The 22299-nt window shown below is 42.8% G+C and overlaps 1 protein-coding gene across 3 annotated transcripts in view; it reads right to left on the reverse strand.

The window, feature by feature from the left end:
- Positions 1-22299, reverse strand: part of LOC112214883 (inactive ubiquitin carboxyl-terminal hydrolase 53-like) — a 54690-nt gene that overhangs the window by 26893 nt on the left and 5498 nt on the right. For 2 of the 3 annotated variants that reach the window (XM_042298359.1, XM_042298357.1), the window contains exons 2-9: positions 7859-8579; positions 6858-6950; positions 6495-6629; positions 4468-4578; positions 3482-3564; positions 3266-3350; positions 2530-2676; positions 515-664 (exon numbers count right to left, since the gene is read on the reverse strand). In XM_042298359.1, coding sequence (XP_042154293.1) covers positions 515-664; positions 2530-2676; positions 3266-3350; positions 3482-3564; positions 4468-4578; positions 6495-6629; positions 6858-6950; positions 7859-8002 — 948 coding nt within the window. In that variant the 5' untranslated portion in view covers positions 8003-8579. The remainder of the gene's footprint in view (positions 1-514; positions 665-2529; positions 2677-3265; positions 3351-3481; positions 3565-4467; positions 4579-6494; positions 6630-6857; positions 6951-7858; positions 8580-22299) is intronic. The other variant, XM_042298358.1, reaches the window with a different exon arrangement.

Genomic DNA, 22299 nt, shown 5'->3' on the forward strand with positions numbered 1-22299 from the left:
AGAAAGATCGATGTGGCCCTTATAAGAAGATGGTGGAGATAAGAGATGGCTCAGGGAGCCAGTCTCCTTTTCATCAGCTCAGACGAGTACATTTCTGCACTTTGAGTTGTTGTCTAGGGAGGCTTTAGCTCCAGATAATAGCAGATTTTTATCCCATGATATTATACATCAGCTTCCTGGAAAATCCTCTCATGTCAGACTGTATTCCTGATTTTATTTCAAATCAACTAGTTAAATCCCTTTAAAGAAAGTTACCGACAAAAATGTTACTTTAGTTACTTGGTGAATTCCTTGTTCTGGTCATAGTGTCGGAGAGGGAGTGTGTGTGAACCACTACAGCAAACGAGACAGAGGCTAGTGCGTGTGGTGTGCGCCTGTCCATGCATTTATACGTGTGTGGTCCAAGCAGCATATGTTAGCACAGCGAAAGAGTGAGATGCTATGAGTGTCGGTTGAGGTGTAGTGTTTTCACTCCCTTGATAGGAGGACTGCATGTCTTTTTCCCCTCCCTCACCTCTTTGACTGTGGCGTCGTCGAAGAACACCCATTTGGCGGACTTGGTGTGGAAGGCGAAGGCACAATAGTGGCGACTGGAGTAACAGATCATCCCAACCAATTGAAGCTCTCCCTTTTTGGCATGCTCGTCTGTCACCCGGTAGAAGAGCTGCAGACACACACACTTAAAATTACTTTATTTGGTCAAATTTTGCCCAAAACACTCCCACCCTGCCCATGAGTAATCTTGACTAAGACCTAAAGACTTAAATTGGCTCCCCAAACTTTAGCTCAATGGACTAACAGTCTTATCACACAGCAGAACCTTCTCAGTCAGATATACAGCATTTTACCAAAAACATTCATGTTTGTCATCCACACGGTAGCATTTGGACAGTAAAATTGCCCTTCAACTATTGCTGGCATCGCCTGCATGGTAAATTTACACATCTCTAGCTGCTCAGGCAATCGTCAGTATAATGTCATCCTCCCACCAGTTTGAATAGACCACTGGATGAGGAGGTTGTGAAATAGCCTCTTGTTTTTCCTGAATGGCTGGTTCTCTTTGGTCATAGGAGACAATGGATTCCTAGGCAGGGGGAGGTTTTCTCCAACACCCAGCACAGTCACATGAACAGTACAAGTATGAATCAAGCCCTTTGTGGTACTTGGTGGGGGGGGGGTTCTGCTAGACGAGCTAGACTAATCCAGTATTGGAATGCGCTCAAAACAAGGAGAGGGGAAGAGAGGAATCTGTGCTTGTAGTATTCAAGGGAGATGGTGTTGTGTAATATGTTGTTCCTGGCCTATGACAGTTTGTTCTAGATTTGTAGCAGGTTTCAGTGAAGCTCATTTCCTTTTATTCTTGAAGGAACAGGGATAGTGTCAGCCAGAGTTGAGTGCTACAAATTAAACCTCCTGTACACCCATGCCAAGGACACTCTGTACTCCAACATGGACTCACACACACCTTCCAGACACGCACCATTCTCTTACACATAATATACACACATTCACATGTAACCTTTCTCTGACTCTCTCACAAACAAATCGCACACAAACACTGTACTCTTCCATCGTGGCACTGAGGGGGTGTTGACACGATCTGGCCATGCAGCAGGGGCTTTTTGATCAGCGGCATGGGCCAACTGGGCATTGCACCACGCACTGCTTACGCAACGCTCCGACTTACGCAGGGATAAAGCCCACTTTATTTCCCCCATATGCTCCATGGCACCGAAATAAACTGACCCCAACACAACCAGGGCAAGGAACACCAGCTGTGGAGGCTCCAACAAACAAACAAACAGAAAAAGACAGAAAGCAAAGAGAGTAAAACCAGAATGCAGTGATTTGAACCATATTTTAGGAGCTCGACCAATTCTAAATAGTGTATTATTGTTGTTTTTTTGTATTATTGTTGTTTTTCCTATTTCCAGGGTTCACATTTTGGGGGGGGGTAAGGTGGCCATTTTGTTTGGGTGCAATCACTGCTTTGGCAATTTTAATCACACTACTTGACTAATCTGTTTTATGACGGGCTGACAGAGAATTAGACATGTTTTAATCTGATGTGGAAGGTCTTGGCCATCACTAACTTTTTTCACAGGTCTTTGGCCCCGATCAAAGATCCAACTTTGCATTGCCCAATGGGTTTTTTATGACAGTGATTGGAAAAGTACACTTCTCCACTGTCTTTGAACCTTTTTTAGTTTCTCTACGACCCATCACTTTCAATAAACAAAACACAAGAGCAGACTGAAAGCGCTACATCAGTGTTTCCAAAACTCAGTCCAAGGGGTGCACGTTTTGGTTTTTGCCCCAGCCCTACACAGCTGATTCAAATAATACAAAACTTAATGATGATTTGGTTATTTGAATCAGCTGTGTAGTGCTGGGGAAAAACCAAAATGTGCAACCCTTGGGGCCTCCGTACCAAGTTTGGGAAAGACTACGCTACAATATTGAACTGATCTTTGTAATAATATAATCAGTTTGTTGTACTTTTTGTCCCTGCTGGCTTGCCATCCTTACCCCAGAGAGGTTGAGGTGTGGGCCCAGCGAGCGAATGACGTCCTCCGTGAGGTCTGACTGGTCTGAGTCCCACACGAAGCCGATGGTGACGATCTCCGGGGAGTTCATGAGGACTCGGCGTATCTTGATCCTCTGGCCACAGTTACTCTGGTGACAGCGAGAGAGGGAGGAGACAGATAACTAGGGGAGCAGAGCTAACTAACCAGTTTAGCTAACAGGGCCGGGACAATACCGGTATTGCGATACTCGTTTGAATCGTGGCAAGGAAACAAACAGAAAGTGGATTTCACATCTTTAGGAAAACAGCCCTAATGTTGGAAACAAACATCATTATGGTTGTCATCCAGAGTCACATGTCCTTATTTTCCAAGCTATAGCACACAATATTTTACATAAAGCAGGTTTTTAAAGGACCAAAGAGTTTGATCGGCTTTGTGTTTTCATTTTTGCCATGGGAAAAAATATTGCGATACTGCTATCGTCCCAGCTCTATTAGCTAACTAACCAGACAACTAAGTAACAAGAACCCTAAATATGACTTCACAGTGGGGGGGGGGTTCTGCTGTTCTGCTGTTGTCTTGCTAGTGACTTTCCGACATCGCCCCCTACTAGTTGTCTAGTGTGATGAGAATGGAGCTGCATCCTGACTTGAGATATGCGTGTGCTAGTTTTTGCACAAAACTGCCATTGACATCAATGTATGATTTTCTTAATGCTTGATAGGACAGACACTTACCGGACAGTTTCGGGAATCCCCGATGGTGCTGGCCGCTTGCAGCAGCTCTCCAAATGACTCGTCCCGCCTCTGATAAACCTGTTGACTGAGAGAACCAGAAAGAGTGTGAGAGAAAAATATGAGAGAGAGAGTGACAAAGCTACAAAAGTCACTCAGTAACCCTAAGAGGAACATGGAGAATGTGTGTTTTGTGTGACGTCAGTAAGCATGGCTTACCAGAGGGCAGTGGTGGAGACATAATGCACTAGCTCAGTGAAGGGCAGGGGGTCGGAGGATGCCCCACAGCTACGGCACACAGACTGCAGGGGAGAGGGGAACAGGAACACAACACAGACACATGGCCGTTAGCTAGGCGCCGCTTAGCCACTGCCAAGCACTAATTATCAAGTCAGCGTGTCATTTCACGAGGTGTAGTAGTTTGGGGGCAGTTATGGGGAAATTACTACTTTAGGGTGTTTGTGTGAACTGTGATGGAAGAGAGTGGATTGTTTGTCAGTTGAGAGGAAAAGTGGCAGGCGGGGTGAGTTGTGTTTTGTGTCCGGTCTTCAGACGTCATCTATTGCCTCCTTTCTCAACACTGGGCCACAGCACTGCTGGCTTTTACACTATAGGGCCTCTACCGAAACATCAAAGCAACCCTCCTGCTGGAGAGCTACTGGGGTATACAGGTGTTTTGTTCCAACCATACTGTAACTGTAGCACAGCAAACTATCCGCTACAGTGCACTCGAACACAACGCGCTCTGACCCCAGCGGTCCCAACACCACACGACCCCCGATTCCACTAACCTGTTGAGCAGCTGATTAATGGAATCAGGTGTGTAAAACCCTGCTGGAAGAAGAGCTCGCATATCTACCTGCTCTCAGAGTTGGCCACCTATGCATCACCATCAAACCCTGCATCAAAGCTGTCTGATACGTTGACGACAGGACTGCTCTGGGATTTAGTGAGATGAACATCATACCGGCAGGGAGGGATCTGAGGAAAACCCCCCTCTCTATTCCAGAGTAGCAACCCCACTCTGGAGATGTGACGAATTGGGTAGCTCCTATCTCAGACAGTGTTCCATGTGGCTGCTGCTGTACCCCCGGATGGTGTGTGTGTGTGTGTGTGTGTGTGTGTGTGTGTGTGATCCCTGTGCCTGCAACTGGATATGGACCTGTGTGTGTGTATGCTACCAAATGCTAGGAGTTTCCTTTAACCTGTTCGTAGAGTGTCATGGCAAACTTCTGGTGTGTGATGCAGGACTTGGAGGTGCAGGCATCTGTCTCCTCAGGCACAATGTGCAGGTGGATCCGTTCCAGAATATTCTCCTGTGGAAATATACCATGACGATAAGAAATGGGTCAAAACAAAACATGTAATAGTTTTCACCGAATCACCATTAGCAAAGTTAGCTTGATCTTATCCAAAGGAATATTCACATTTTCAAATTGAAACTTTGGTAATCGCCCCCCTCTATTGAAATATTAGCAATCATCAGCTAATAATTTTTTCCTCAGCATGTATCGCCCTCAACTCACCCTCAGCTATACACTTATCTCCTTAATGTACCACTAAAAGAGAAAAATAACATCTGGTAAACCAATACTTCCCCCCTGATACATCTGTATAAACCTGTATTGTTTTGTGACATTTAACAGCTAGGGAGTTATGCGGTGCCTCACTACTGTAGTTAAGGAACCAGTCTGAGTGCAAGCGGCCTCCACTTGAAACTCACACGTTGCTACAGAATCCCACTGGGTTTATGAAAGAGTCAGGCTGCTTTTAGACCTACACCATTTCACAGCGATTTAATCTGACACTGGCTAATTCTGCTCAGAAATTAATCCAAGTCGTACCGGCTGAAGCATTACAGGGCCTTGATTTGGTCTTTAATTTACGCATGTGAACCTAAGATTCACATGGTTATTAGGTCCTTAGGAAAAAGAGAGAATGGCTATATGCACGGCCTTGCCAAATCTGAACATGCACACAGCGAAACGTACATTGAGAATTAAACCAGTTGTAACAATGTTAGAATGATTCAGATGACATGCCTGACCAAATTGCAGGTAAAAATAAAGGGAGAAAACCCTGTGATCTCACGTTACATTTCTATTCTAGCTATATCATTAAAACGGGGTTGTTGCCAAACTGAGAATGGGACATTGGTTACAGGACAAACATTTCATTTTTTGTTTTGTCTGGCACCTGATCTTCTGACCACCACCTTGGATTTGATTGGATTGTGGTTCTTTCTAAATCATTGTTTATTCAAAACAAACTCCAGTACGAGACGGAAACCACAGGAGTCTGAGGTAAATTTTTACTAACGGCCTGTGTGAGTAGTTCCCTGTGTTGCCGGGGAGCTCGGAGAGTGAGCTCATTGGTTATTTGGTTTGGCTGGCCTCTCTTTTTCTCATCACCTCCTGTTCTACAGAGAACGAGAGACTTAATTTTCAAATCCATTTATCCTCCACTGTAGAATGAGCCCTCCTGAGTGAATGACCTCCCCACTCGAGAGCTGCTGCGCTGAACAGAAAATGAGTGTACGTTTGTGCTGAGTAGGTTTACAGCAATTTCACTACGGCGTCAAACCCAATACTCGCAGACAGAGAACACAATGTACTGGAGTGTACCGTCCCCTAATCCCTATGGCTAAAGAGGAACAAATCATTAACGAAGATGAAGTCAAAAACTAGATGTAATGTACAGTAATATTCCTAAATCCTGGATGTTTCTTAGTTGGTGTTGAAGCATCTGAACATTCCAGGGTCTGAGCTTGTAATGACATTTTCCCTGTTGGGTATAGAATGAGTGTTAAAAAGAACAGGGTAAGAAAGCATTACTATTACAGTGGATGATCGCCAAACTAAGCACAAGTGGACTGAATAGTTATGGTTATAATGAATCATTCAGAGTGCTCATAGAGACATCTTTAAACCACTCGGAGTGATGCTGCATACACAGTGAGGAAACCGTAAAGGCCCAAAGATGGTGCTTCTGCTTCCATAACCCGCCACCATTATATATTTCGGGTTGTGTCGAGGAGATTGGTGGGAGAGGGGACAGGGTTCTTTCAGACGGTGACCTTGCTGAAATATTTGTTACAGCACGTCTGCCCTCATATGTCCCCAACACACATTCCAGTCTATCCCTGGGGAGGCCCCAGTCGCCTCCGCTCAGAGGCACCACTGGATACCTGGGTTAAGCCGGTAAGCTTGGTCGATCACCATGGGAAACTTACGAAGCACTCCGCAGCATCGTCCATGAAGCCGAGCTGAAAGCGGTGCTCGTCCTTAAAGGTCTCTGCCAGAGCATGACGCAGGTTGTCCGACGGCAAAGCGCGCTCCCGACTGTGTTGGAACTGGGAGAAGATGCCCTGCGGAAAAGGAAAGAAGTTGGGAATTAACCAGACCATTCATTTAATTCAAGGTTTCTGAACAAACCTAACTGACTTTCAAGAACCTGAAAATGAAAACATTTTAAATGAATTATTAACAGCAGTTCAAGGGACAACTACGTGTCAGCAACAATAAAGCCCTAAAAAGTAATTTTAATATATTGTGATTGCTTGCAACAACTGTAAGACTTGATGTAGGGTGCATACCTTCAACGCACAGAAGATGCAAGAGTCTCCGAGACAGAAGTGCCCAGGAAGCTGCCTCAGACTGCGTCTGAAGATGTCCAACTGCCACAGCACCTGAACAATGGATTGAAGAAAATATATTGACAAAGTATTGTCATGTTCATTAAGTTCCTCATTATCCACACCCAACTCTCATTATAACCCAGACTTGCCCAGCTAATCCTTCCTGATAACCTTTGATGAAAGACCGGTTTTAAATGAGATTTGTTTTAGAAAACAATTCTTCAGTTCCAAATGTGACACTTCAGGGCCAGTTAATATTTATGGGTGGAAATGATGGCCTTCCGTGGTAGATGGTGCTTAGATTTAAAGGGGGTCTCTGGTTGAGTCAGGCCATGGAGGAGGACAGAGGAAGGAGGGAGGGAGGGGGAATAAAGGAAGGCTACTGTTCCTTGGAAACATAGCCCTCGGTGTCAGACATCGTCACCCAGCTCAGCCATGTCTCGCCCCCCTGAGTCACAGCCTGGAAGAGTGACCTCACCGCGGGATGATTGCGCCCATCAACCCTGTCGCCAACTGCCATCCCACGAGCCAAAAACAACCTTCCAGTAACTTGCCGGGACATACTGACATATTTACAGTGACTAAGCTATGGGCTTTGAGGCTGTAACGTAATGCTGGTGTTGGTAAATATTTTTGTCCGGGGGGACATGCTGTCGAGTCCTTTCTTAAAACTATGCAACGCTAACATGAGTGACGTAGCCTACTGGAAATGAGAACATGTTTTGTATCGACTCGGCTTACCAGGTGTTGCAATAAAGGGATTTGGCATTGTTGCAATTTACATTAAGCTTTTACTAATGTCCCTAATCAGAGATTAACAGTGTCTCTAGATCCATCCCATTGTTCTGGATACATAACCATTCAAAAACAAAGCATTTCTATTCATGGCCATTACCTCTGCTGCATATGAAGAAAACATGCAGTAACAATTTACTATTTATTGGTAAGTTAGGACTCACCTGCACGGCACTGTTGAGAAAGCAGCTGTTCTGCCCCGGCTCGTTCAGCAGGCCTTTTGTGGGGGCTAGAGACAGCATGCTCCCCGGCTGGTAGGATTTGGCGAGATTGCCCCCCGGCTTTCTGAAGAACTTGGCCCATGCCATTTGATAGAGTGTCTGCCTTTGGACGGGAGTGGAGTGACTCGGTGAGGCAGACTGGGGCTCGTTGCTGGTAGCGGTGGGATCCCTCGCCCAGTCAAGAAACGAACCCCGACAATCTGAGGCTACGTTATTCCGCTATCAGCAGCTATTTTCCTGCTACACATGGGCGACTACTGCCACCTCTCCACAGCTCGATAGGAAGGTAATGTTACCTTGTCCACCACTTGGAAAAGTCTGAAATGTCACAAAAAATGTATTTTTATTTTAAGTCACTGGCTAGGAAGTCTTTTGAATCCAGAGAAAATACTTTCAAAACAGATTGCTAGTCCGATTGTTCTTATGCATAGCCGTTTGACTCCTGAAGTAGGGGTGTTAGACATTCTCCAACCTGGATCATTCTGCACTGGGGATTCAGTACAGGGATGGGAGGGGCTGTGGGTCCCGGTTGTCTCTGGGGGCTCTCCACATTGGCCTGACGTTATAGAGCAGTCAAATAGAATTGATCGTCCCTTTCCAAGGTTCATCCATAGCGAAGATCTATCCAGGCAGCTCTTACCATTGGATGTCAATTGGGTCTGATCTGTAAAAGAAAAGGAGTGAAAGGAGACTTGAGTCACAACAAAAATAATAATTTAACTGAAAACAAATGAATATCCAGGAGAAACATTCTCTTGAGGACCTATTGTGCAATACTGTATGACCTTTATTGAAAAAGGGGTGTTTGGATCCTTCTAGTCAGTAAATTATATGTCTGGCAATAGTAAACATCAGGCTTCACCGAGAAATCAGGTCACAAATTCCAAAGTCCACCAAACTAAGATACTATAGGCAACTGTACATACATATTACATGCTGTAAAGCTTAAACCTTTCGTCACCTTGTCACTTTGAATAGTCGTGCCCCAGCTTCCGAGTTGAAGGTTAAACAATAAAATGGGAGCTATGCCAAGTTACACGGTAATATCATCTGCCCAGTAAACAATGTAGTGCAAATAAGATACTTGCAGCACGCCTTCCTTCAGGTTCAATGCCTGGTCAATGGCCAGTCTTTCAACATTAAGCCACATAGTGCCTCTCATAGCCATGCCAATGTGCGTGTTCGCCTTGGAGCAGACTTAGCATTAGGCTAACATGGCATTATCCTGCCCAGCCTGACCTACTGCTCACCATCTCCTCTCAAAAACATAACCGGGACACGTGTCATCAACCATTTGAGATTCAGTTGATCCTGGAAGCAGTGCAGCCCACATGCTCAAGGGCCTACCGGCACACTGAACTTCAAATGCAATAACCAACCCGTAAGGCAGCCACGACAGAGACAAACAGAGCTGTTTCCCAGAATGCTGCCGGTGTCATCTGCTCGCTTTGGACATGCTGGTTAAGGGTTGTTTAAGTACAATGCATGTACATATACTGTATTTGTGCTAAAGGAGCCGGGCAATTCAGTACCAAGGTTATTAGGGTGACACATCCCACTGGGGAACCAGCAGACCACAGTCAACCAACAAGCTTCCTAAACCATGTGGTGTTTTGTTGTTCTTATCTGTCTGTTTGAAACTTGTAAATGTTAGCTGAGGAACACAAATGTGTATTCTATTCACATTAGTGTTACTTATATAGCTAAAAATGTGGTTAGGGGAAGTTCAGACAAGTGGGATAATCAGAGGAAATGATCTAGAAGCTATAAAATGACACTGAGCAGCAGTTTCCAAGGTCATACAATTCATACTTCTGTTTTAAGTTAGGCACCTCTGACTACATGATGATGCAAATCCTGTATTCTACAGCTCACAAGCACCCATGTAGACCAGTGAAGTGCCATTCATTGCTTAACAATCAACAAATAGATCCACAGCATTAGTAATCGACTGCAACAGGTAGATATTGTGTGTTAAGGCATGCAGTCAGAAACGGACTTGCCATAGGGCAGTTCTGGCAAATGCCAGATGGGCTAGTCCATCTTTAGGGGTTTTATGTGGAGAATTATCATCATTTGGACGTCCTGACAGGCCGCCTCCAGGTGGTGAAGGTAGGCAACAACACATCTGCCACAATGATCCTCAATGGGGGCCCCCCAGCGGTGCGTGCTTAGTCCCCTCCTGTACTCCTGTTCACCCACGACTGCATGGCCAAGCACAACTCCAACACCATTATTAACTTCTTTGGGCTCATTGGGGCGCTAGCATCCCACCTCGACAACATCCGGTGAAATTGCAGAGCGCCAAATTCAAATTACAAAAATAGTAATAAACACTCGTGAAAATACAAGTGTTATACATTGGTTAAAACCTTTACCGGATCGGTGGGTCCCCTGCGGGACGGTTGAGCTAAAGTAGGCTAATTCGATTAGCATGTTGTAAGTAACAAGAAAATGTCCCAGGACATAGACATATCTGACATTGACAGAAAGCTTAAATTCTTGTTAATCTAACTGCACTGTCCAATTTAGAATAGCTCTGACAGTGAAATAATAAAATGCAATTTTTTGAGGAGTGTGCACAGTTATGAACTTGAAGATGTATTAATAAACCAATTAGGCAGCCTTGATACAACATTTTGAACAGAAATACAATGGTTCACTGGATCAGTCTAAAACTTTGCACATACACTGCCATCTAGTGGCCAAAATCTAAATTGTGCCTGGGCTGGAATAATACATTATGACCTCTTGCATTTCAAAGATGTTATAAACATTTGTTTTAAATGCAAAATAATGCATGTTTTTGTCATTGTATTATCTTTTACCAGATCTAAATGTGTTATAATTCCACTACGTTAATTTCACATTTCCACAAACTTCAAAGTGTTTCCTTTCAAATGGTATCAATAATATGCATATCCTTACTTCAGGTCCTGAGCTACAGACTGTTAGATTTGGGTATGTCATTTTAGGTGAAAATATATATATTTTTAAAGAGGGGTGGATCCTTATTAATCCCCTGTGAATTTCAGTTTGTGACAAAACATGCAATGTATAGTGTGGAAAGAATAAGAGGCAAAACTTAAGAACAGGAAGCATAGAAATACCGCACATAGAACAGATCTACTGCTTACATATTGCAGCTTTAAAATGAGTCTTTGTTAATGATGGCAAGACTTGTTTATAAAGCACAGTGTGGCTTGATCACTTATCCTTGGGTCTAACAAAAAGTGCAGACATGCAAAATCCACCAACAAACATCTGATCTCAATGAAAAGCACATTCAACTGAGATGGCAGGCCTTTCAAGGGGCCTATCCATCACATCTCTATTGGATTCGTTTTGCATATCCTTGTTCAACAACAACTGTAATTTGCATCCCTGACTAGAACTGGAAAGATAAACCGAAAATTACAGACACAGACTTCCTCTTACTGAAGCACTTTTGTGTACGGTCAGTCATTTTCTGTTATTCTGCTTCACAATATTCCTCTAAAATCATTATTTGGTCAGCAGTAATATCCTAAGCATTATGTTGATTCGTAGCCAAGTGAGGGGTCACCAGAGTCATTTCACTGGTCTGGATTTTTTGGAATCGACCAAAGCACATGAAGGAGTTGAGACGTCCTTTGTAAAGAGAGAGTCTTGCTTAGTGTCTTGCGAATTCCAAGCGCAAACAAACAAAAATTATCTCGTCATAGCAAAAATGATAAGGCTAGCACCTTTGAGCAATCAGCTAGAGTGTCTGTTCTGCGTCAGCATTTTTGACAGGGTATGTCTGTTAGACATGAAGACCGCAAACGGGACATTTAAGTCATCTGGTGATGTAATTGATCTATTAGCGATGTGTTGATGAATGGCCTCAGAGGTTTAACTGATGTATTTTATATGGAAATGTCAAGAGCCTTTCATTAGACGGTCTGTCATCAAACTGTAACATTCCTTTAACATATGTCAGATAAATAATAACAAAACGTGACTGTTTAAGAAGCAGCCACTGGCAATTTTACAGAAACACAAAAAGGCAAAGCTCAGTGTGTTTTAATTTGACATCATGTTGCCCTAATACCTGTGTAACAACTTCAATAACTGACTTTCCCACTCGTTGCCTCCAATATGAAACTCCCCGAGGCATTTCCATACTGAATCCTTGATGTTAGACAGTGGTGCAGTGTGCCTTTGCTCAATGCAGATCAATACATCATCCCACCTAGCTGGCGCATTACACACCTTTGTGACGGCTAAAGCGTGTCCCTCCCCACAACTCGCCGACTCCGACTCAACACTGATGGATGGCTTTCCCAATAGGAGAACACATTCAGTGGTGAAACTAGTTCCCTGGGGTGACAGAATGCCCAGTGCTTTCAGGCTAGCTGCTGCTTTTTGGCCTCAAATCAAATTAGGTATTAACAATGGTCTTTAAATGTATATCATATTCTCTCTGAAGATGTTGCTCATCTTGAGATTCTGGCATATGAGACAATAAAGGAGAAATGAGAAATGGTGTGGCTCATTGCACTTTAAATGTATGCAGTAGGATAAATCTATGGGTGTCAATCTTAATGAAAAGTGTATATATACTTTTTTCTTTCTTGACATTTTAGCTAAGAGCTGTCTATGGCAACATAACTTGGATGACTGCCAAAAATTTTAATACGGCAACTTAACGTTCGTAATATTCCATGACTAATTTAAAAACATATTCAAACAAGTTGTTTTTCCCAGCACTTTGACCTGTGTGTTATTAAATTAATTAGACCAATCTGTTCCAAATCCTGACTGTGGTCAACTCAACATGTTCAGAAATCACACTTAAAATAACCTAAGACAGCTGCTATAAAAAAAAAAATGTTCTATACTTTTAGAAACTATTCCACTGTTTGCTATGACGCCCCCCCCCAGAATTCTTCTTGTTTCACACATTACATGCACGTGTGAAATGGAAATATCCTAAATCCCCCCGAGACACCACCGGAGACTGTTTGCCATGACACCCCGCCTGACCCAAAATAGATGAGAACCAGACAGCGCATGTTTTGGAAATAACAAAAGAAACCATGTCCATCCATTGTCACTATACTTACTCATGCACAAAAATATAACAGGGGACAAGTGAGGTATCTGATGAACTAACAGCCAAGAACACATTCCTATATAAAATGTCTAAAGACTACAGTTTCCCTCTAGAACCTACAGTTGGTAATAAACTGAACAATCGTAAGTTGTTTTCACACAGACTTGGGGAATAAAGGGAACGTTAACTTCCCAATTCAACACTACACAAAACAAATACCTACCAAGGAAACATATTACTGTCGTTTGCTGACACTTCGAAGGTTCAGAAGTTTGCCTTCCTTGCTTATGCTCTCCGAGGTTTTATTTGAGTGTTCTGTTTGTTCGCAAAATTACGGCAATTTGGCAAGGAAAAAGCAGACAAAGGCGTTGAAGGTTGACAAGGATTTTATTTGATTAGTTCCCTGACATATGTGGAAAACTGCATACTGAAAAACCTAAGTTAGAATGGATATAGATATATTAAAGCTACAAAATGGGCCTCCTGAGTGGTGACAGTGGTCTAAGGCACTGCATCACAGTGCTAGAGGTGCTACTTGAGATCCTGGTTTGAGTCTAGGCTCTGTCGCAGCCGGCTGCGACCGGGAGACCCATGGGGAGTGCAAAATTGTCCCAGTGTCGTCCGGGTCAGAGAGGGTTTGGCCAGCAGGGATGTTCTTGTCCCATCACGCACTAGCGACTCCTGTGGCGGGCCGGGCGCAATGCACGCTGACACGGTCGCCAGTTGTACGGTGTTTCCTCCTACACATTGGTGCGGCTGGCTTCCAGGTTAAGAGGGCATTGTGTTTCAGGGGACACACGGCTCTCGACCTTCGCGTCTCCAGAGCTCGTACGGGGGTTTCAGTGATGGGACAAGACTAACTACCAATTGGATTCCACGCAATTAGGGAGAGAAAAAAGGGGGTACAAAAAATAAAATGAAAACCTACTAAATATTCTCAGCTGGTACTATTGGGGCCTATATGTTCTTGCCAGAAACAATCAAACTGTGGTTAACTGCTTTCAAAGCCATGTTCTGCAAACCTACAGCAAGTTAAGGACTCAGTAGATTGACATACAGTTAGCCATCCATTAAATCAACAGAGGAAACATCCTTGACCAACTGGAAATGTCATGTCCCTTCCACCCTCATGTAACGGGGCCTCATTTATCAACCACGTGTACATTTCAAATCAAATAGTAATCAAACAGTCAACATATACACATATTCTCATCGATAAAATCAGAGACATATTATATTTGAGCGCTACAGCACTACCAGGCTGTCTATTCACCTTGTATAGTAACAAAAACACCCTCATTTTCTGTATGACTTGGAGATGTTGAAACTGGATTGTGACAGTTCGTAAAAGAAAGCCCAATGAAAAATATGATCACATTTCTGTAGAGGTCTGGGCAGAATGTTTCAGTGACTTCTTCAAACTAAAAATGCATGCCGCCTAGCGGGTGCCAAACACTGGCCGCGCATTCTGCAAGATTCATTGTCCTTTCTAACTATTTAAAAGTAAATGCTACAGTCCACATCTATGCAAAATAAATGCAAATTGTTGTTCAAAATGCCTCCGTTTTATCATTAGGCCTACGTTTGAATGTTTTTATTAGCCTACCATTATTATATTTCCTGTGCAACAAACATCTCCCATTTCCCCCCAAAACAATCAATAAGCCTATTTGCTTGCAATACAGTTGACCAACCTTCTTGAAGTTGTGCGCACGTATGGTTTGGGATTTGCGTAGAGATACGCACACTTTCCCGTCAAGTTCTATGTTTATAACTATCAACCTTTGCGGGAAAATGAGGCCCCTGGACTTCAACAATTCTCCCATGTGGGGCAGACACCAGACAGTTAAAGCCAGCCTTCTCGGTGTTGGCCAGGGTTGAATTTTGAATTCCAGTCAATTCAGGAAGTACACAAATTCCATGTTTTTCATTGAGGGAAATTTGGAATTGGAATTTGGTGTACTTTCTGAACTGAAATTGACCCAAACCTTGGTATTGATCCATTCCAATGTGCGCTCAATACTTCACTGACTACTTCATTTAAAGCTGCCGTTAGGCAAATGCAGTGAAGTGCGAAAGTGAAGAGAAAACCAATGTTTATTGATATCGTCCCCCACACTCGGTCAGAACCTGCCTCACTTTGCTTCCCACACACATTTTTGCTTCAATTGGTTTCAATCGAAAACACTTGTGTATGTCACAATCCCTAGATGTTGCTGCAGAGGCCTTGGCAGTACGACTTCATGAAACATAAAATCCTCAAACCTTTTTGACCATGTAAAAATGCAAGCTGACCATGAGGAAACTGGGCTCAGCTGTGGGGAAATGAAACAAGACCCCTCTGATGAAAATCCTGAAATAACAGAAAGAAACAAAAACTGTAGAATTCCCTGCAGAATGGAGCAAAAGTGGTGCCAGGAAATAAATCGCTCACTCAACGTCAACAAAATGAAAGAGCTTCAGGAGACCGCAGAGCACGACCCCCCCATCCACAGGCCGCAGTGGAGAGGGTGAGTAGCTTCAAGTTCCTCGGCGTGCACATCACTTGCGACCTGAAACAGTCCATTCACACAGACAGTGTGGTGAAGAAGGCACAGCAGCACCTCTACAACCTCAGGAGGCTGATGAAATTTGGCTTGTTCCCTAAGACCCTCACAGACTTCTACAATCGCACCATTGAGACCATTCTGTTGGGCTGTATCACTGCCTGTTACGGCAATTGCACAGTCCGCAGGGTTGTGCTGTCAGCCCAACACGTCACTAGGGGCATACTACCTGCCCTCAACAACATCCACAGTACCCGGTGTCACAGGAAGGCCAAGATCATCATCAAGGACCTCAGTCACCCGAGCCACAGCCTGTTCACCCCACTACCATCTAGAAGGCGGAGATGTACAGGTGCATCAAAGTTCGGAGACAACAAAAAAATGCTTCCATCTCCAGACCATCAGACTGTTAAATAGTCACCACTAGCAGGCCTCAGCTCAGTACCCTGCCCTGCCATATGTATATAGTCATAGAACACGGTTTACAGTGCCTTCGGAAAGTATTCAGACCCCTTGGCTTTTTGCACATTTTGTTACATTAAAGCCTTTTTCTAAAATTGTTTAAATAGTTTCCCCCCCTCAATCTACACACAATAGCCCATTATGACAAATCAAAAACAGGTTTAGAAATGTTCGCTAATTTATAATAATAAAATGTTGTATTTTTTAAAGTATTCACACCAGTTACTCACTGCTTTGTTGAAGCACCTTTAGCAGCGATTAAAGCCTCGAGTCTTCTTGGGTATGACGCTACAAGCTTGGCACACCTGTATTGGGGGAGTCTCCCATTATTCTCTGCAGATCATCTCATGCTCTGTCAGGTTGGATGAGGAGCATTGTTGCATAGCTATTTTCAGGTCTCTCCAGAAATGTTCGATCGGGTTCAAATCCATGCTTTGGCTGGCCCACTCAAGGGCATTCAGAGACTTATCCCGAAGCCACTCTTGCATTGTCTTGGCTGTGTGCTTAGGGTTGTTGTCCTGTTGGAAGGTGAACCTTCACCTGAGTCAGAGGTGCTGAGCGCTCTGGAGTAGGTTTTCATCAAGGATCTCTCTGTACTTTGCTCCATTCATCTTTACCTCAATCCTGACTAGTCTCCCAGTCCCTGTCGTTGAAAAACATCTTCACAGCATGATGCCGCCACCACCATGCATCACCATAAGGATGGTGCCAGATTTCCTCCAGACGTGATGCTTGGCATTCAGGCCAAAGAGTTCTATATTGGTTGCATCAGATCAGAGATTGAGAGTTTAGGTGTCTTTTGGCAAACTCCAAGTGGGCTGTCATGTGCCTTTTACTGAGGAGACCCTTCTTCCCCGATTATTCAGTTTAGCAGGCAGCCAGCTCTAGGAAGAGTCTTGGTGGTTCCAAACTTCTTCCATTTAAAAATGATGGAGGGCACTGTGTTCTTTGGTACCTTCAATGCTGCAGAAATGTTTTGGTACCCGTCCCCAGATCTGTGCCTCAATTACAATCCTGTCTCGGAGCTCAATGGAAAATTCCATGGTTTTTGCATTGACAAACACTGTCAAATGTGGGACCTTTCATAGATAGATGTGCCTTTACAAATCATGTCCAATCAATTGAATTTACCACAGGTGAACTCCAATCAAGTTGTCAAAACATCTCAAGGATGATCAATGGAAACAGGGTTCACCGGAGTTCAATTTCGAGTCTCATAGCAAAGAGTCTGAATACTTGTATTAAAATAGAAAACAGAAATACCTTATTTACATTTGGTAAAAACCTGTTCTCGCTTCGTCATTAAGGGCTATTGTGTGTAGATTGCTGAGAATTGTTATTTATTTCATAAATTTTAGAATAAGGCTGTAACATAACATTTGGAAACATTCAAGGGGTCTGAATACTTTCCAAAAGCACATTCTGTATTCTAGTCAAGGTTAATCTTATAAAACTACAGCTGTACACACCTTTTCTATTAATATATTGTCCACACACTTATTTATTTAGATATAAATAACTCTGACATTGCTCGTTAGGATGTTTCTTAATTTCTTCAATTGTTTTGATAGATAGATTAAAAGGTATTGCTGCACTGTTGGAGCTAGAAACACAAGCATTTTGCTGCACCTGCGATAACATCTTCAAATATGTGTACGCAACCCAAATATTTTTATTTGATTTTCCAAGGCAAACAGAAGTTTCCTGTGTGAACTTCCTGCTGAAACATTCCAGCACGTGGACACTACTTGAACCCTGTGAAACTGAACAGGTCAGCCACACCTCGCTGAGAGCCACTCAACGAACAGCCCCCATTCGGTCACAGCGAGAGTGGAATAGGGAGAGAACAGAAGTAAAATGTTCCCAAAAACAGATTCTGTATTTATTTTTTTAAAGGCTCCAATTGAAATATAACTTCCTCCCTTAGACTGTTCAGACTACTTCCTAAATGTTTCGCTGCTTCCCACGACTTGCTAATAAATGTTAGAGCCATGGCCAACAACTCCCCCCACCACCCCCCATTTATTTTAAAACAGATTAATGAGTTTATTCAGTTCCAGCAGCTAATTGAAATTCTGCAAGCAGGGTGTGTGTATGAGAGGGTTTTAGTGCACTCTGGCTTAGCCCTTTAATGCCTGTAAGATTTGTGTAATTTGTAAGAAAAGTATGTATAGCTTCAAAACATGTTTGAAAAATGAATGTTGCTTGCAGGGAATGTAAATTCTTTGAACACTACAGTGAAAATGTGATTGGATGCATTTTCTCCATTGTCTACATTTTAGTTAGTGGTCCACTCTGATGTAGCCTACCACCTCCAGACTGTGGCTTTAATGAATGGACGATGCAGTTGCTACATAGGCCAACAAATGGGGCACAAGTTATCATCAAAGCCAGGTACCAGTGTTGTGTTCAAGACCAAGACCAAATCAAGACCAGAAAAATGTGAGTCCAATTCAAGACCATTATTGTAAATTTGATCAAGTCACCACCATAACAGTTCAAAATGTCCAGTACTTCTGTGTTCATATTTCAGAACAACATATGGATTCTTTAGACATTCGAATAGTGAAAAAAAATGCATTCTGAAGGAAAATAGAGCCACTCTACAAATTATTACTAACCACAGTGGGGAACAATGGGCCTTCAGAGAAGGGATTTATAAAATATTGATTATAATAATTAAATCTCTTCAGTTTGTTCGAAAGGAAAGGATTAACAATGGTCTCTGGGAAGATCAATCTAGCTAGCTAAAAATCAGCCATTGGCTAGGAAGCTAGATAAAAAGGCATCTGCCATTCAACTGTATTTGGGCAAAATGTTCGAGTGACAGTGGAATCAACCAATCACACTTTGACTTAATGAGTGGGACTGTTTTACAAAATCATATGGCAACTCAATACCGAGCGGTATTTTTCCCACGGTCTAGCTAGCTTTTGTTGTCGGCTAGTTTGCAGGAGGTGTTATCAAAGAGGATGTTGTTGCTAATTTGTTAGCCTCTCCCTTTTCAAGAATAACTTTCAATAAGAAATTAAGTTTCAAATGATCATCCTCTGGTGAGTAGAAATGTGTTCTCTATTGCAGTGCGCTTGCTGTTGTTTGACATCTCTTTGAAAATAACGCATGTATTGAAACATTGTTGCATTTAAAGTGGAATTTTAGCAACATGAAAACTGTTCATATACAGTGGTTCCTCCTTTAAGAAGTTGCAAGCTTACGCCGTGGGACTTAGAGGTCAGTTGTGGTTTAGTACGGTACCCTGAGTCACCACTTCATTGCTCCAGACCAGCACAAGGGGGAGTTAGAGCACTGATTATGCTTTTGGGTCCTACTGTGTCTGACTGACAATGAATGGGCGACATAAAACTAAATAGAAACTGATAATTGTACACGACTTCAGTTTTACTTGCTAAAACTGTTGTTACACTAAGGTTATTATAATTTTATTTTGCTCGTACTGTAGTACTGTAGGTCACTCCCGACTGGTCACATTGTGCAGCACCTAAGTGGTGCAATGGTCTAAGACAGCTGTGTTGATACAGATGCTGGTTCAATACCCATGCCGGCCTCGACTGGGAGACCCATAAGATGACTGTAGGTTTTTGTTTTTTCTCCCTCTAAAAACAGAAATAATTCTAAATAACAAACTGGCTTCATTTACAAATTAGTAACAATGTCTCACCCCATGTTCAAGAATGTCTCACCCCATGTTCATTTTACATTATATGAAAAACTAAATCGCCAAAATATTTAAGGGGCATCGCACTAATAATGGCGCTGACTAGGGAAACGTTCCGACTGTTCTGTTCTTAGTACCAGTCTGCACGTTCAAACTAAAACAATGATTTCATTAATAAAATAATGATAAAAATACTCTTTCAAAATGCCGATGTTTATTTAGTTATGGAATTACGTGGGAATAAATATCACTGAATTGTAGAAATATCCTCCAATCCTCTATACATAATACATTATTGGAGGAGAGTCACGTCATATTTTTTGATATACTGTAGGTGACATGAGTCCCACTAGTGTTGTGTAATGTGCTGTTAAAAGTGGTGTAGGTCTTATTTATTTAAAGAGCATCTTGAAGTTAGAAGCAATAGGATTTGAAGCAAAAGTCTACAACATTTTAACACCGTTTCGCACAGCTCTGAGACAAGCATGCGGACTGGTCTTGACAAATCAAGGAGATTTTTATTTTCACTTAATCTCCATTTGGGTATTGGTTAGACTAGAATTACAAAATTAGGGTGCAGAAATGTTATGCTCTTAGTGTAACCTTTATTTAACTACACAAGTCAGTTAAGAACAAATTCTTATTGACAAGGACAGCCTACTCCTTCCACCCCGTCGGGGAATTAAACCCCGGTCTCCCATGTCCTGGTTGCATCACTGCCTGGTACGGCAACTGCTCGGCCTCTGACCGCAAGGCCCTACAGAGGGTAATGCGTACGGCCCAGTACATCACCGGGGCTAAGCTGCCTGCCATCCAGGACCTCTACACCAGGCGGTGTCAGAGGAAGGCCCTAAAAATGGTCAAAGACCCCAGCCATAGACTGTTCTCTCTACTACCACATGGCAAGCGGTACCGGAATGCCAAGTTTAGGACAAAAAGGCTTCTCAACAGTTTTTACCCCCAAGCCATAAGACACCTGAACAGGTAATCAAATGGCTACCCAGACTATTTGCATTGTGACCCCCCCCAACCCCTCTTTCTACGCTGCTGCTACTCTCTGTTTATCATATATACATAGTCACTTTATCTATACATTCATGTACATACTACCTCAATCAGCCTGACTAACTGGTATCAGTATGTAGCCTCGCTACTTGTATAGCCTGTCTTTTTACTGTTGTTTTATTTCTTTACCTATTGTTCACCTAATACCTTTTTTGCACTATTGGTTAGAGCCTCTAAGTAAGCATTTCACTGTAAGGTCTACTCCTGTTGTACTCCGCCCACGTGACAAATAAACTTTAATTTGATTTGAGGGTGCTCTGAAATTGGAGTAGATGGCCAGAGTGAATTTACATACACAAGAGATATTCTGTTTATAGTTAGCTAACGCACTTTTGTACATCACCCTGTAAGGTACAATTGACCTTATTTTAGCTGCCCATCTCTGCATGATTTAAGAAAGCAATGAGCTCCGTCTGGTCTTTTTAAAAATGGCAGGTCAGGAAGTGAAACCTACTGCGTGATAGGGAAAGCTGTGTGGGGAAACAGCTTCTTTTTTTTACCCGATCGGTCCAATCTATCACCTCTAAAATGTAAATAAACACTACAAGGAGTTTATATAATGTGTTATTACATACCTATTTGAAGGTTAGTGTCGAATTGAATCGTGTTTTTAGGGCGGCGCTAAAGTTATCTTCAGAAGTAAACAGCGGTTGTCGTGGCTTTTGAGAGCCATGATGGCTGCAGTGATGACGCAAAAAAATGAATGCATTCAGTTGTACAATTGACTAGATATCCCCCTTATCCTGTCCCTTTCTTGTTTTGAATCTGTGAGAGAAGCACTACACCTGGTGGAGAAGCTGTCCGACACAGAAGGAGTTGCATTATGCGTGCTGTACGCTACATCATGTCACAATTTTAAAAAGGTACAGCGTCAGAGGGGTCCGTTTTTTAAAACTTTTCTCCAATACTAATTGGGCCATTACCATGTCAAACAACACTTCAATAGAAATATAGTTCACACCCCAGATTTTGATGCCAACACAGTCGCTACAATCCCATGAGTTTTCACTGCAGCCTCGTTTGAATGCCGCGGTTGCGCAGATTTGTACGGAATGGGGTTAGTCAACAGTAACAGTCGTTCAAGTTCTTGCTAGCTAACCAAACGATACCTGCATCACTAACTGTATATAGCCACCAAAAAATAAACACCCACTCCTCCAATGGCATGACATCCTCCTAGCTAGCAAACGTTAGGCTCCGTGTTTTTAGCTTACTACATAAATAGACATGCTAGCCTATTAGCCATGTTATGAGTGACTTGTGATCATTGCCGTTGCTAGTTTGATTGCATTGACATTCCAGCCTTAGTTACATTCGTCCATTTTTGTCCAGAATATTGAGTCATTGAAACTGAAACAGTGCATCCCGAATCGGTTTGGAAACGCTTAATGTTTGTGTTTTTGTATTCTTATGATTGGGACCTACTGGCTTATTATGACCAAGTTTATGGACTGCTTATCCGTTAACATTATGCTGTGTGCGACTGCCGCCTTTCCACCGGCCCTATGCAGTGAAGTGGGGCACACTAATTTTGCCAAAAAGTTTCCCCAACAGCCCA

This window comes from Oncorhynchus tshawytscha, linkage group LG15 (assembly GCF_018296145.1).
Source record: "Oncorhynchus tshawytscha isolate Ot180627B linkage group LG15, Otsh_v2.0, whole genome shotgun sequence".
Taxonomy (NCBI): Eukaryota; Metazoa; Chordata; class Actinopteri; order Salmoniformes; family Salmonidae; genus Oncorhynchus; species Oncorhynchus tshawytscha.